General features: G+C 38.5%; 2 protein-coding genes across 3 annotated transcripts in view; both read left to right on the plus strand.

The window, feature by feature from the left end:
• The window catches only part of LOC117382700 (receptor-type tyrosine-protein phosphatase epsilon-like), a 39,220-nt gene extending 26,721 nt beyond the window's left edge, over positions 1-12,499 (plus strand). The window contains exons 9-21 of one of the 2 annotated variants that reach the window (XM_033979930.2): positions 775-811; positions 896-993; positions 1,962-2,081; positions 3,373-3,536; positions 5,562-5,697; positions 6,553-6,702; positions 7,784-7,877; positions 8,205-8,281; positions 8,404-8,538; positions 9,237-9,362; positions 9,546-9,697; positions 10,851-10,986; positions 11,069-12,499. In XM_033979930.2, the coding sequence (XP_033835821.1) occupies positions 775-811; positions 896-993; positions 1,962-2,081; positions 3,373-3,536; positions 5,562-5,697; positions 6,553-6,702; positions 7,784-7,877; positions 8,205-8,281; positions 8,404-8,538; positions 9,237-9,362; positions 9,546-9,697; positions 10,851-10,986; positions 11,069-11,143 (1,500 nt within the window). In that variant the 3' untranslated portion in view covers positions 11,144-12,499. The remainder of the gene's footprint in view (positions 1-774; positions 812-895; positions 994-1,961; positions 2,082-3,372; positions 3,537-5,561; positions 5,698-6,552; positions 6,703-7,783; positions 7,878-8,204; positions 8,282-8,403; positions 8,539-9,236; positions 9,363-9,545; positions 9,698-10,850; positions 10,987-11,068) is intronic. The other variant, XM_055227401.1, reaches the window with a different exon arrangement.
• Positions 12,500-12,646: 147 nt separating this feature from the next.
• On the plus strand, positions 12,647-13,811 carry gnrh3 (gonadotropin-releasing hormone 3). Its single transcript, XM_033979931.2, has 4 exons — positions 12,647-12,781; positions 12,981-13,129; positions 13,296-13,376; positions 13,674-13,811. Exons 2-4 carry the CDS (start codon positions 12,986-12,988, stop codon positions 13,725-13,727), a joined length of 279 nt encoding a protein of 92 aa, XP_033835822.1. The 5' UTR covers positions 12,647-12,781; positions 12,981-12,985; the 3' UTR covers positions 13,728-13,811.
• The last annotated feature ends 1,102 nt before the right edge of the window (positions 13,812-14,913 follow it).

Consider the following 14,913-nt stretch of genomic DNA (forward strand, 5'->3'; position numbering starts at 1 on the left):
CTTTTCATAGTTTGGCCGAGGGTGCGGCTTATACTCAGATGTGACTTATATGTGGAATATAAGTCACATCTGAGAATATAATTTCACATCTTTGTTACGGTCACACTGACAACTTGACAAGCGCGTTATTTCTTCTTTTTTGTTGATTTTTTTTTACTTTTATTCCAGAGCGACTTGTAGTTCAAAAAATACGGTATGCTTTATGTTTTGTTCAATTCTGCTTACGTTAATATCTTTGGTCCTATCTCAATTTTGTAACGAAATTTTGAGATTCAAGGCATTCTTTTGTGTCTGTGTGTGCGGATATTTTTCACATGCTAAGAACTCAAATCAGTATATACACGAAACATATGTCCCCATTTATTATTAGATCAACAACACGGTTAACATACAAGTTAAATAGGTTAAGCTCAGGGTTTAGGTTAAGTTTAGGCAAGGAGTGACTATAGTTAAGATTAGGATCAGTCTATGTAGAGTCCCCCAAAAGGATCAAAACCTGACATGTGTGTGTATAACAAACAAAACGAATATGGCAATTATTTAAAGTTTAACAAATGGTGAAAGATATTAACATACTAACATATTGCACTGATTTAAATTCAACTTTCTTTATTACATCCGTATTCTGTGGTGAATACATATGTCATTATTACTTTTACTCTTAAGTAATATGGCAAAACAACAGCCAACACCACAACAAAAAAGTTAAAACTGACAATGCAATCTAACAAAAGTATAATTTACCAGAGTGTAATCCTTTTCTTTTCATCTCAGGGTTTCAAAGAGAAGAACAAATTCATCGCGGCTCAAGGTAACCACCGCTTGCACTATTCCGCATCTTGTTTTGTTTTATGCAAATTACAATGCAATTTTAATATTCTCATCTGCTTCTCAGGCCCCAAGCTAGAGACGCTGGCCGACTTTTGGCGAATGATTTGGGAACAGAAAACCGCCACTATCGTAATGCTCACCAATCTGAAAGAAAGAAAAGAGGTTAGGCCGTACATTGTTGCCTGTTACAGCAATCTTACAACACTAATAAGCAGAACCAGCAAAAGAATTAACCTTGCGATCCATAGGGCTACCATACACAATTACGAAAAGCCCTTTTGTGATCTCGTGACCCAAAGTCAAGTGTATAATTTATTTGACCCCTTTCACATCTGTGGATCTATGCAAAGTGTCACCGGGCAGATTACTTAGCATCACATTAAATTTAGCCTCAAAGGAATGATCAATTGTGGGCTTAGCAGCAGGTTTGATATGGAAGAATAGAGGCAAAGTGGATCAATGCGGGAATAATTGTTGATAGATCCGCAGAGGGCACATGATAATTAGTCTGAGAATCTACTTAATGAGTTGAAACGTCACCAGCGTGATGCTATTGACTGACAGGGGAGCACAAAGTCGCTTTGATTGCCTCGGAATTAGATGCTGAAATATTCACATGGCAGATACAGATGAGAGGAGACTTTGAATGCAAACTCAGCTCCACGGTTTGGCTTGGAGTCAGTGCATTCGTCTCTCTACAAACAAACTTAAAGTCGTTTTTCACTAAATCATCACTTTGGTCTTCCTCTAGGTCTCCTGCCTGGCACACGAGGCGTTCACTGTCACTCCTAAAAACCCAATTTATAAGCTGGTCTGGTCACACAGCAACAGCTTCAAAACCTGCATCACTTCCTACATTGAAAGTGTTTTTTTTTATCATTGGCATATATAGTTTGCCTTTTATACAACTGTTATTTGTAAGTATATTTCAAAACATAGCTTCACAATTACCTTACGACAGAAAAAACACTACTTTATGTGGGTTCTTGGGTTACTTTTTAATCCTACTGTCTCTGTCTGTGATACTGTCTGTGCATGATTTTTTTTTCCAGATTTGCATATCGTAATCCAACCTTATAAAACAGTGAACGCTTGCTAATTATGATGGTTTATTTGTGTCTTTGCTTCAGGAAAAGTGTTACCAGTACTGGCCCGACAAAGGCTGCTGGATGTACGGGAACATCCGCGTTGCCATGGACGACGTGACTGTACTGGTCGACTACACTATTAGAAAATTCTGTGTTCAATATGTAAGTAAAGTCATCTGATTTATTTTCCACAAACACACAGCATCTTGTTACTTAACATGTTTTAATTCACCCAGCACTAAAATGTAATAACTACTATGATACTAAAATGAACACACAGATATTTGTGCGGTAAATATAATAAATATAATTAAATTGTTTTTTTAAAGCTGTAAAAAGTGGATAGTTAGGCTTCTCTATAGTTTCAATTGTTATAAATCCATTCACATAATAGCTGTTTTGTAATTAAAAATGTAACACAAAGCGGGTGTGGAAAAGTAATGCCTCCCTTGGGAACTTTCTGGAACATTCTGCTAAACTGTAATAGGATGCAAACCGTCATAAATAAATGAAAAGCAGTATGGAACCACATTAAAAGGCGGTATATAGTGCACAGTGTGAAAATTATCAATAGGCAGCGTATTTATTATTCACAGTTTGCAAATGTGCACTGAATCTGGGAGAACGGCTCGATGTATTTTTCACGTCTTGGTGAAACGTGTCGCAGTAGATAGAGAAATTGTTTCACGTTTGAAGATATTCTGTCAAAGTTTGGTTTGAGAGTGACTGCTTTTCTGTGTTATTCTTGTGTTCAATAGAATAGACACATATTATTTTATAGATTAGAGTGCGGTGGAGATGCAAAATAGGACATTTATGGTGAAAACATCCTAGTTTTATAATAGATTTTTGGTATAAAATGTTCTACTTTTAAATAATCTGGATAGATATTATAGAAACATTAAGTGGACAACATTTTTTAAAGCTGGTGGATTGGGACCTATAAGTAAGGGAGATTATACAATAGTAATATTTGGCATTTTTTATTATTATAAATACTGAATACTATGAGAAAAACATGCAATATCCAATCTTTTTTTTGGAATAGTGTTTTGTTTCTGTTTCTTTTTTAAATAATATTTTGTGGTATGGATGAAAAACTAAGAAATAACCTTTAACAGCAAAACGAAAATTTTAAGTCAACAAGAATTTTTAAAATAAATTCATCATTATTGCACTCCATATTGTATAACTGTTCTGTTTTTAACTCTTTGCTATGTGAATATATTGTCAGAACTATAATTTTGAGACTTTGTGCAGCTCTAACCCTTTTAACAAATGAGACCATTAAAAACAACATTATCACCAAACGCACTGCTTAACTTCCCTCCAGCTGCACATATATTTAAGTTGATAAAAGGCCTCAGCCCTGCACTGATCCATCACTCTGCCCACTTCAGTACTGTGCCTGTTCCTATGCTGCAGTGTATGACTCTGTGTTATTGCATCACAGCAGGGCAGTGATGGTCTGCGCGCTCCCAGACTGGTCACTCAGCTCCACTTCACCAGCTGGCCAGACTTCGGGGTGCCGTTCACGCCCATTGGCATGTTAAAATTTCTCAAGAAGGTCAAGAGCATCAATCCATCCTACGCCGGGCCCATTGTGGTGCACTGCAGGTAAAATATAGCAGGGTCTCACTCAGGGTTTTCAATGGACAGAAAGGGACATTATGTGGCAGTGTTTGGTTACCATCATTTGTAGAGCAGTGCTTAGTCTTGAGAGCATCAAAGGAAGTCATTTGGATCACCTCCAATGTGACTGCTCCAGCTGTACTCAGAAAGATTTTCCTTTTCAGAGTTTCAAAAGATTTTTTTATACTAACTATATGCAGAAATGTGTTGAAGGGCTCCTGATGCAAAAAAAAACTGCGAAATGAATGTATGTTAAATGTATCTATCATGTTACACTTAAGATCTGTGCAGTGGTGATCTTGCTCCGGCAGCAGAAATGTTGATTTTTCAATACATTATTAAGCAAAAAAAAAACAAAATATAAATAATTAATTAAAATGCAAGATAAATTTTGTTTAATACCATATTATTGTACATTCTAGGTAAAGTAATATCATCTCCATGGAGACAAGCACCCCCCCATCTCCACAAGAAAATCTCCACAGTCCATCTTTAAGTAATTAGTGAAAGTGCTTGAACATATACTCAACTTTGGTGGTTTGAGTTCACCAAATTCCTGTTCCCTCTCATATAAAACTTAAAACGAGAGGGGAAATTCATATAAAATATCTACTTACTTGTACTTGATTCTGTACATTTACCAGGGCCATTTTAGATGAACTCGTGTAATTGGTCAGGCAGGATTTAATTGGATGGAAATAGGTTGCAATGGGAGGAGTTCCAAGACCCACTCTGCTAATAAAGTGACAAATTCTCACTGGCCAGTCTACAAAACATGAGGTGTGTGCATGTGAAACTCAATCTGCAATTTCCTCAGCAGATCTCACTAAAAGGCCAAACACTTTCACGTCTTGCTTAATATTAAAACGCTGAGTCAATAATGATGGCTTTGTAGCTCCACTTTTACAACTGAATTAGATCTTGGTGGACAGCCTGTTTTTATTCCATAGGGCTTAACTCAATTTCCATCTGTTCCTCTGTGCACGTCGTATTGTTACTGTAAGGGAGCCTGGTGGTACAGAAAGTGCTGCAACAGGTGCTGAGGGAGAGGGACTGTTGTTCTAGAGGGGCCCCCCAGAAAAGAGGCTTCAACACCCCGCTGTGGAATCCCAGCTCTGACCTCCCCAAGGCCCTGGCCGCTCAAATGACCCCTGTAAATCTATTAGAAGGCTCCGAGGGCAGCAGAGGTGAAGCACTTTTACACATGCTCAGGGCTGTCCACAACTCTGCACAGGAAGGTTGAGGGAGGTGGACATCTCTATTTGATATGTAAAGATAGAAGTATGTTTCTAAACTATTGTGCGTCATGAAGATAGATGTGTGTTATGGTAGTGTTTGGTAACATAGGGAAGAAAGGTAAGGTGGAGCTGCCTGATGTCCTTTTTAATAAACGCTTTTTTCAAGGCGTCGAGGAAGTTTTTGCATGATCGGAAATGCTTAAGTTTTTTAAAAGTTAAAAAAGCACTATGTGACTTTTCTCTTTTTTGTTTTGCTCTCTACACTTATCCATCTTGCATTTATTTAATTTGATGTTTTAACTGCTAAAGAAAAACATGCATTGTCAGTGTGAGCAGGGTCGCCTCTCTGCAGATCTGTCCTGCTCCTCTCCAAGAAAAATATAGCTCTATGTCATGCTCTTGAAAATTCTATTCATAGCAATTTATTTCCATGGAGATAAGTTGGTGGTGAACCCTGCACCAGAAAAGTTTCTTGGTGCACCTTTAATGGTTAGTTGTGTAATTATAGTCTGAATGTCGTATTGGCAGTTGTCAGTGTTGGTCTGCATCGCTTAAATTGTACCAGTATCATGACAATTTGTAACTGCGTTTTGTTTCTACTTCTTTTCACATTCAGTCATTGCTTTTTAGTGCTCTGTTAGATCCCATTGATGCTGCTCTGCTCCAAAGTTTCCAAAGCTCTGCAGCCTGACACTTGTATCATAGCACCTTGATCCAGCGTCCCCTGTGTCTCCCCCGTGACTCTCCTGTGCCCTCTGTATCTTCTCCACAGCGCCGGCGTGGGGAGGACTGGGACATTCATCGTCATTGACAGCATGATGGACATGATGCACATGGAACAGAGGCTGGACGTGTTTGGCTTTGTGAGCAGGATCCGGGAGCAGCGCTGTCAGCTCATCCAAACAGATGTAAGTGTTGACCCGCTCTGACCCGCTGCACCGCGCTCTGACAGCTCCTCTCACTCCTCTCACTCCTACAGCGTACACGTAAACAAGCCACAAAACTATCCCCGAGGTCACGCACAAATTGGGTGTTTTCATATTCTAGACTGTGGTGATGTGACATTATGAGATGGAGGGAAAAAGACAACGTTTCAATTGATAATAGGATATTAATCAGAAATATTCAAAAATATATACAAGCCTGTTTTTCAGCTATATTCTTCCAACCAACTACTTAAAACATACAAAGGACATTTTTTAATAGAGTAGAAACAGCTGTTAAACTGTTAAATAGTTACTTCCATTAGGTCTGAGGTACCAATGTCCTGCAACTTTTAAGAACAGGAGTAGTTTGTCTTTGTGCCGTAGGTAATTGAACAACAAAATGAACAGTAAAAATCTGATTTGTAAATTATGTTATAGGCCTTTGGTTCAGTAGGTCTGAGCGCGAAACTCTAATGTCTTGTCTTGTCGTGATATTGCTCGATAAAACAGGACTGACTTTAGATAATACCCAGGCAAATGAAAGGAATCTATTGAGCGTTACTAACCTTATCCATGGTTTCATATAATATCACATTCTGTTATTGTGTATGGGAATTTTGTGATGTTCCTGGACAGAATAAATAAAATAATCAGATTCAACATTTGTGGATTTTCCTATTGCATATAACTGCTATAACTTTCATTGAAAAACATTTGATTTCCATTATCCTAAAAACAACCAATGAAATGCTGCGATGTCATGTGACGCCCAGCCTCGGTGACAGTGGAGGTCTTTGATAAACTCACTTTGCTCCTTCCCGGCTGTCTCCCCCTCAGATGCAGTACTCCTTCATCTACCAAGCTCTGCTGGAGTACTATCTGTACGGAGACACAGAGCTGGATGTGTGCTCTCTGGAGGGCCATCTACACCGCCTTCACAACACCAGGGCTCCACACGACAGACTGGGCCTAGAGGAGGAGTTCAGGGTACGTGGAGATAGAAAAAAACACCAAAAAAGTCAAATATTTCACTGTAACGAATCGTCCCGCACAAGCCTGCTCCCTGCTATGGAATATTTTTTCCTGGAATACTTGCCTTGGGTGCTGCTCTCGGCTGTAAATAACGGTTCTTTATATCAGCTGAAACTTTGGGGCGTATCCATCTGCCACATCAAGTTTACAAGAGATACTTTATTTTAAGCTGCGTCAGTAGCTCTATAAATAATAAGTACTGCTGCATTTAGTATAGTTCCAATTTATTCAGCCTCAACTTGGACTTTGTATTTTCAGTTTCTCTGTTATTCAGTCCGGGTTGCCACAGTCCCATGGTGATTTGGCGGTGTGTTTTAAAATTGATTTTTTATTAAAACAGTGATGACAACGGCATGTACTTCGCATATAACTGGTTACCTACCAGTTGGTGTGCGAACATTCAACCCACTTGCGCACTGTCCACCCTGTATTTTCTGTATTTTCATTTGAATTACCTAAAAGTTTTTTGGGTTTTTTTGCTGAATGATGTGCCTAAGGAAGCAGTTGTCAAAAAAATAAAATAAAATAAAATAAAATAAAATGGAAACAATGCATGTGACTACTCCATGTTCTTCACTCATGGTTCAAAGTTAGGTACCGGCCCTTTAATAAGTTACAGTATTTTCAGTGCACATTCTGTTCTTGTGTATAAAAAATAAGAAATATTTACTAATTGTCCAACTTTTAATCAGTAAGACATATAGACCAGTTATTTATACTTGCAAAGCGCCAGCATCTTCTAAAACAACCAAACAACCACTAAAATCAATATAGGCATTTGGTGTTAATCTATCAATAACTAATTGTAATTTTATCATATTTACATTATCACCATCTGTCTTCTTACATTTTTCAAGAAAGGGCCAATTTCTGATTTTCCTAGACAATATTCCTCTAAATACAAACCATTTGCTCAACCACCACCAGCTCTTTTATTAGCACTTCCTTGTATAAACTTTTGCTGTCATTTTTAATCACGTCCGTTGGTTTTCATTCCGCTCTCTGACCCTCCTCCACCTTTTCTCGCCCCCATTAGAAGCTGACCAATGTCCGCATAATGAAGGAGAACATGAGAACGGGCAACCTTCCTGCCAACATGAAGAAGAACCGCGTGCTTCAGATCATCCCATGTAAGGACTCCTCCACCACTCTCGCCATTTTTATTATACATCACATCCAAGCTACTTCAAACGCCCGGCCTCGCGTGTGATTTTTTCTCTTTTTCTCTTTTTTACCAAACATAGATTTCCTGCTAGTCAATCCATGTCTGTGTGATCAGCTCTACTTAAACATAACTTGTATTTCGACTTGAAAGTTGTGACTGTGGAAAAAAGAACGCAACTTTTTATTTTTGATTTTATTTCACAGTGCTACTTGATATGAGGGCTGGCGAGTTCAAACTTAATAACTTTGATTTGATTTTACTTATGAATAACTTCTGTCTTTTCTCCTTCCAGATGATTTTAACCGAGTAATTCTGTCAGTAAAAAGAGGACAAGAGTTCACCGACTACATCAATGCCTCCTTTATTGATGTAAGCTCTCCCTCAGCGCTATATAGATTTCCCATAGAAGTATATTTAAAGCTATGTCTTCACAAACAATGCAAAATATGAGGTTTGCTGTTCTCCTCAAGTTGTTGTTTACTTCCCTGCAGGGCTACCGGCAGAAGGACTATTTTATCGCGACCCAGGGCCCCCTGTTACACACGGTGGAGGACTTCTGGAGGATGGTGTGGGAGTGGAGGTGCCATTCAATCGTTATGCTCACCGAACTCAAGGAGCGAGAGCAGGTAAGGCACGCCGCAGCCTTGGAAAGAGAACTTAGGAAAAATGTGGAAATGGTTTATTGGGTTGATTTTATGGAGGTGCATGTAGTCCTGTGCCAAAGACTGACTCAGGTTTTACAGAAAGACTAGGTAGAAAAAAGTGTTCTTTCAGTGAGGGTAAATATATTAAATTGTATAAAAGGGAATTAAAATGAGTTGTTCTAAGGCAATGGTCCTACCTATGCAGCAGCTACAAACTCAGGTTTAGTGATTTGAGAAGAATATCTAATGGCGATTACTCTCATAAGCATTGCAGTTACGTTTAGATTTACGATTTATGTTTTAAAAGTTCACATTTTAACTAGTTGACAAAATTGACAATATGAATGCATAAACAATGACAACAATGACTCTATGGGTTGCTTCATATGGACCCTAGGGAGAATAATTATTGTTGTGATAACTAAATGGGATCCAGAATACAGAAATTATAAGAGGTTTTGAATTATGTATCTAAAAATGATCAAGGTCTACACCCGAACAAATGATTTCTTTCTGATTTCAGCATAGACCTAAAAACACATTTTATTAGCGGTCAGATAACAACCCTTTTCACTCTTCATTAAACATTTTGCACATTATTTTTGGGAGGGAACATTTTAAGGGTTGTTAATCAAAATAAAAAACCTGATGACTTTTCCATGTGACCTTTGTCAAACCAGGAGAAGTGTTACCAGTACTGGCCATCAGAGGGCAGTATGACATTTGGAGATTACACAGTGGAGCTGACTGCAGATACACTTTGTGACACATTCTCACTCAAAGACTTGGTGGTCACTTATAAAATGGTACGTATCGCTTTCAGAACAACATTTAACCAAAAATAAACAAAATAAAATGTGTCAAATGCAAAGTTTTATTATCCATTGCCTTCACTTGTCATATGCGATTAAGCTGTTGACACTTGACATAAGTATGACAGTGATGTTTAGCTGCATGGATTTAACTGTCTGGATTTCCCGTCATGCCAGGAGAAGCAGTCACAACACGTTCGACACTTCCACTTCCACGGATGGCCTGAGATCGGAATACCAGCGGAAGGAAGAGGGATGATTGACATTATTGCTGCTGTGCAGAGGCAGCAGCAGCAGTCTGGAAACCATCCCATAATTGTCCACTGCAGGTGAGGAAGTTCATTTTAACAACACGACAGCCGCCAAAATCCTACAACTAAATACACCGTCTTTCTATTTTCACTTCAATTACCTGATCATTACACCTCCCGAAAATTATCACATGGAATTGCAATTTTATCAATCGTTTCCTACAAATGTCTGTAACAATGAAATGTACAGTTTGCCTCGGTAGACCCGGTGTTCTCTGCCTAAACCACTTATGTGATCCCTTATAAAGACTTAGCAGAGAAAGCTTTGATCACAACCTAGCTTCAGGTGAAGTGATTCTAAAGCAGCATGCCCCGCTGGGATTGATCCAATCCACTGATTCACAGTCAATTAAAACCTCTCAAAGTGAAATCTCCGCTGACTCCCACTATGATTAATCTGATAAGATGAGCTAACGACAGGAAATGGTGTCATCACTCTCTTCTATTCCTTCATCACCACTTGTCTAAGAGGGCTTTTTAAAGCTTTTTCTGCTGCCTCTTGGGAATGGGGCTAACCCGCTGCAATCCCAAACGTCTCTCTATGCTCCTCTTCCGAATTGTATACCGAATGCTGCGCGTCTCTCTCCGCCTCCGCCCGCCATCATTGTAAACATTGACTCAGTCCAACAGCAGCCACCAAACTGATTAGTGTTAGCATTGGATTAGTCTCTTTAAGTGAGGGTGATTATTACCGCTATAACACAGAGGTCACCTTTTCTCTGATAAACTTTTCCATTTAAAAGAAACAAATGTGTAAACTAGCGGAGCTGAGAGAGGGTACAACCAAATCTATGCAAAATTGATTTTAACTAGACAGTGATACAGACCCACACATAACAATATATTACTCATTTCCCCTGATTTAAAGTAAAATGAAGAAAATACTGATTCTTTGATACTTACTAATCATTACAGTTGGGTTCACTGCACAGTAATACTGCTGGCTTAAAATATACTAGAAAGCAAAGCAGCTGTTAACATAAAAAAACTGAATAAAAAACTGATTAAATAAATTGTTCTGATGTCACACCTTTTTAAGTAGTACCCCCCTCTATAAGTATCTATGCTGCAGGGCAATTGGAATTCTGCAAGAAATCCCAGAGTTTTCCAAGGTCTTCCAGTGGGCATTGTGGGATGTGTTTGCTGACGGATTTGTCCTTGGTGTGCACAGTGCCGGAGCTGGTCGGACGGGAACCTTCATTGCCCTCAGTAACATTCTGGAGAGAGTGAAAGCTGAAGGACTCCTCGATGTGTTTCAGACCGTCAAAAGTTTACGCATGCAAAGGCCACACATGGTTCAGACTGTGGTAGGTGCAACATACAAACAGTCATTTAGTCAGACATTTTAAATGCAAATGAATAATGATTCCTCTTGATTGGTCCTTTCAGGAGCAGTATGACTTCTGCTACAGGGTGGTGCAGGATTTTGTTGACATTTTCTCAGACTACGCCAATTTCAAGTAATATGTGCTCCCACTTCATGGTACCTTTTTAACTTATGCAATTTTTCTGAATGTTATTTTCTAAAGCAAGTTCTTTTTAAACTCGCCATTGTCAACAAGCATTGTAATATACAGTAATCTATTTTAAATGTGCTCCTAGAAATTGAAGTAGTACATTGTAATTTACTACTGCGAGGGTTTATTTATTGGGATAATATATTTAAACACTAGGTCGTGTTGCAGAACGCAGCATTGTAAGGGATATCCATGTAATGTAATGACTTTATCTATGTATACATTATATTGTACTATGGTATCATTTTATTTAAATGAACACACATGTATATTATCTGTATTATTTATTTGAACAACCACAATGCCTTGGTCTATGTTACATCTGCCCTCATAAACAGGAATTCAATGAAACACACTATTCCATTAGACACACTGCAAATGACCTCACTTCTGTCTGTGAATAACTTAACAGCAGCTGCCTGTTGCAATTTCATTCAACTTCACCAAGTTTCCTTTTGCCGTTGGCAATATGACTTACCAGTTTGTGCCTGATGCTGCAAACTGAAAAAAGACAAATGAAACAGGCTACATTATTCTTCTACGAAACCAGAAGCATCAGACAAACCTGAAAGGTTTTACACTAACTTTTGTACACATTATTTTACACTCCTGTCTGTGAATGCAGTGCCATATGGATTAGAATGGCAATTCTAATCATGTGAATTTGTCACCAAGTGACACTTTTTATTTCTTCAATGTTTATGTTTATATTGTTTTTGTGAAAATAGTAAAAACTAGCAAATGTGCTTTACAATGACACTTGTATTTATGCATTGCATCTTTTGCATCATTAAGGAAAAGAGGGTACTACATTATAAAACTAGTTTTAGCAACTGTAAACTTATGTTATCGGTAAAACAGGCTACTATTAGAAAAATCATTTTGGACTGATAAAGAACAGTAGATATTTAGGGCTAGAATATGAGCCATATCTAAGGTCATTCTGAGAACTTTTGAATATGTAGTCAACTGTGGTAGCTTTTCTGCATAATAAATAATATATTTTTCCAACTGATTTCCCACTTTTAGAGGCCTCGAGCATCTTATGACAATAGAATGTTCATCAGAAAAAAAATACATGAGCCAACATGTATGTGGAAATCTGATCTTGTGTTAATGTTCACTTCAGCAACTATTAAAAACTGAACATAAGTTTTATAACATGTATGTGAACCTCTGAGCTGATGGTTGACAGATCACCCTGTTTGAATCCTGCCCTTTGACTGTGTTTGGACTTGAACTCCTGTTTGTTGCTAAAAGCTGACTCCAATAAATGATAAATGGGCAGAAATGCCACATTACATCTTGTTGTCCTTTTTATGTGCCTCTGTCAGGATGCGTCCAATGGCCTTACAAACAAGTGAGGAAGATGATGTTTTATATTTAATGCTGTTTGAACACCCGCGGTGATGTCAGCATATCAGAGCACTTAGCCGGCTCCATTAGTAGTATTTTGTGTGCCATTAGTCCCTGAATGTGTCACACACCTGCAGAGAGGGGATTATGGTCCTGACAGCTGCCTCGTGCGACACCTATAAAACCCCCTCTGGCTAATGCACAACATGCTAACAAGGCAAACACAAAGGTGAGTGACTCCTCCGCAGCCCAACTTTCATTCGATGGCCATTAAGTTATAATTACGCACTTTATTAATTACCGCCTGAAGTATTGTTTAGAATATATTTTTATTGCGTTATAATGTACTTGGTGTGCTTTGGTGCGATGAAATTAGAGGTTGTGACATTATATAGCTCATTAAAAAGTTTGTTTGTATCCCTCCGCAGCGCAAATGGAAGCTAGCAACAGTAGCAAAGTGATGGTGCAGGTGTTTGTGTTGGCGCTCCTGCTTCAGGTCACTCTGTCCCAGCACTGGTCCTACGGCTGGTTACCGGGTGGGAAGAGGAGCGTGGGAGAGCTGGAGGCGACCATTAGAGTAAGTATATTTTTAAAAAGCACAATTGTGTAAAAAGTTGTTGGTTGGCTACACTTGGGTAAACATGGCGCGTAATGCGTAAAAAGTTGGATGCGCGCGCCGGTTCTATTTGAAGGCCTTCTAATTTAATAATGTCTACTGGAAATGTCCGTTTTATTGTGCTTAGATGATGGGTACGGGAGGTGTGGTGTCTCTTCCTGACGAGACAAGTGCCCAAACCCAGGAGAGGCTCAGACCATACAATGTAGTAAGTGGTTATTATACATAATTTATGACCAATGTCTACTTCAATTGTACAATATTAATGTGCGCAATAGTTGTGTGTGCCACTGTGCTTCAAAGCAGCAATGACAATATACAAGCCGCCCAATGACTGTTTTTATCTTTCTCTTTTTGCATGATTGAGCACGTGCATGCGTAATTGTGCCGTTTTGGGTGAGAGTGGGTGCGTTCTGTCCAGCCTTATTTAGCGGAGCACTTATAATGTTTGCGGAATGAAATATTTAAGATGCAGATCAAGCTAACAAAATTTCAATCTTTTTAGATTAATGATGATTCCAGTCATTTCAACCGAAAGAAAAGGTTTCCCTCTGAATAAAAATGAGACAAACTAACAGACTGTATTAAGATGGGAATGCTAAGTGAAGAAAGCTGGCTTCATATATTTATGTATTCATATTCATCACAGAGATGTCGATGTTTATGTATGTTACATTGATATCAATGTTACATTGTAATAAAGTTTTTGAATCAGATTTTTTATTTGCTTGTTATGGGAAGAGTGCTGCCTTTCCTTTCCAGTCAGTGCAATCATAATGAAATAATAAAATATTAATCATATAAAATGCCCTTTTAAAAGCCTTTGAATAGATTCAGTTGTCTTTGTAAAGCAGCCACGACCGACAAGCATGACAAACTTGTGACACAACAATCTTACCATGACAACAGCTGGCGATTAAGCCAATTTATTAGAAATCAATGAGTTAATTAAATTTGCTCCACTTTTGGTAATTCCATTTTCTGCCACAGCAGTCAAGTGCAAACGCCATGTGGAAAATTACACCATGTGATCTGGATCTGCTTGTACCTGACTGTTGATTAGCCCCACACAATTGAAATGTTCTATCCACATACAACGTCCACAACAACAAAAACAGCTTTACTCTTAATTTAGGATAGCCGCACTCATCCAAAACAAAAACTAGACAGTGCAACTTTTCCCCCCTCTCCGTGCAGGAAATTGGTGTTCATTATAAAAATTGGAATTTCATATCAGGAAAGGAAAGGGAATCAGCAGGGGGCATATGTTTTAAAGAGAACTCATTTTCTGGCAAAGCCCCACAGACAGAGCACCATACTAATCGCCTAGTGCATAAGGGGCCAGGATTCATGAACTGTGCTGACACCGGGGAGGGCCGTGCATTGTTAGAGCGTGGTTGTAATGCACACCAATGAACCCAAAACCCGCTCACACAACTGGGAGAAGGTGAACATTATAAAAAGCACATAGAATTAAAAGAAAAATTAAAAAACACATTCCCTTGCACTTCCAGAACAATGCCCGTTCATTTTCACATTTAATATTCATGACTGTAATTTGCATAACTCACTCAGTCCCCCTTTGAAGCATAGTTTTTGAAAAGTACCTTATACATTTTTGACAAAGTTGAATGAAATCCACCATAGACCACGTTGTTTTGCCCCTACCTTTCAGCAATTTTGCAACATCCTCATGAAAGATAATTATGCTTTTATATTATTTTTCTAAAATATGAGTTTAATTC

Source organism: Periophthalmus magnuspinnatus, chromosome 15 (genome assembly GCF_009829125.3).
Source record: "Periophthalmus magnuspinnatus isolate fPerMag1 chromosome 15, fPerMag1.2.pri, whole genome shotgun sequence".
In the NCBI taxonomy this organism is placed as follows: domain Eukaryota; kingdom Metazoa; phylum Chordata; class Actinopteri; order Gobiiformes; family Gobiidae; genus Periophthalmus; species Periophthalmus magnuspinnatus.

Bases quoted from the DNA above. Each gene is read 5' to 3' on its own strand.
- gnrh3 (XM_033979931.2), top strand. From the start codon at position 12,986: ATGGAAGCTAGCAACAGTAGCAAAGTGATGGTGCAGGTGTTTGTGTTG. The intron at 13,130-13,295 runs GTAAGTATATTT...TATTGTGCTTAG, and splicing joins AGCTGGAGGCGACCATTAGA to ATGATGGGTACGGGAGGTGT. The intron at 13,377-13,673 runs GTAAGTGGTTAT...CAATCTTTTTAG, and splicing joins GGCTCAGACCATACAATGTA to ATTAATGATGATTCCAGTCA.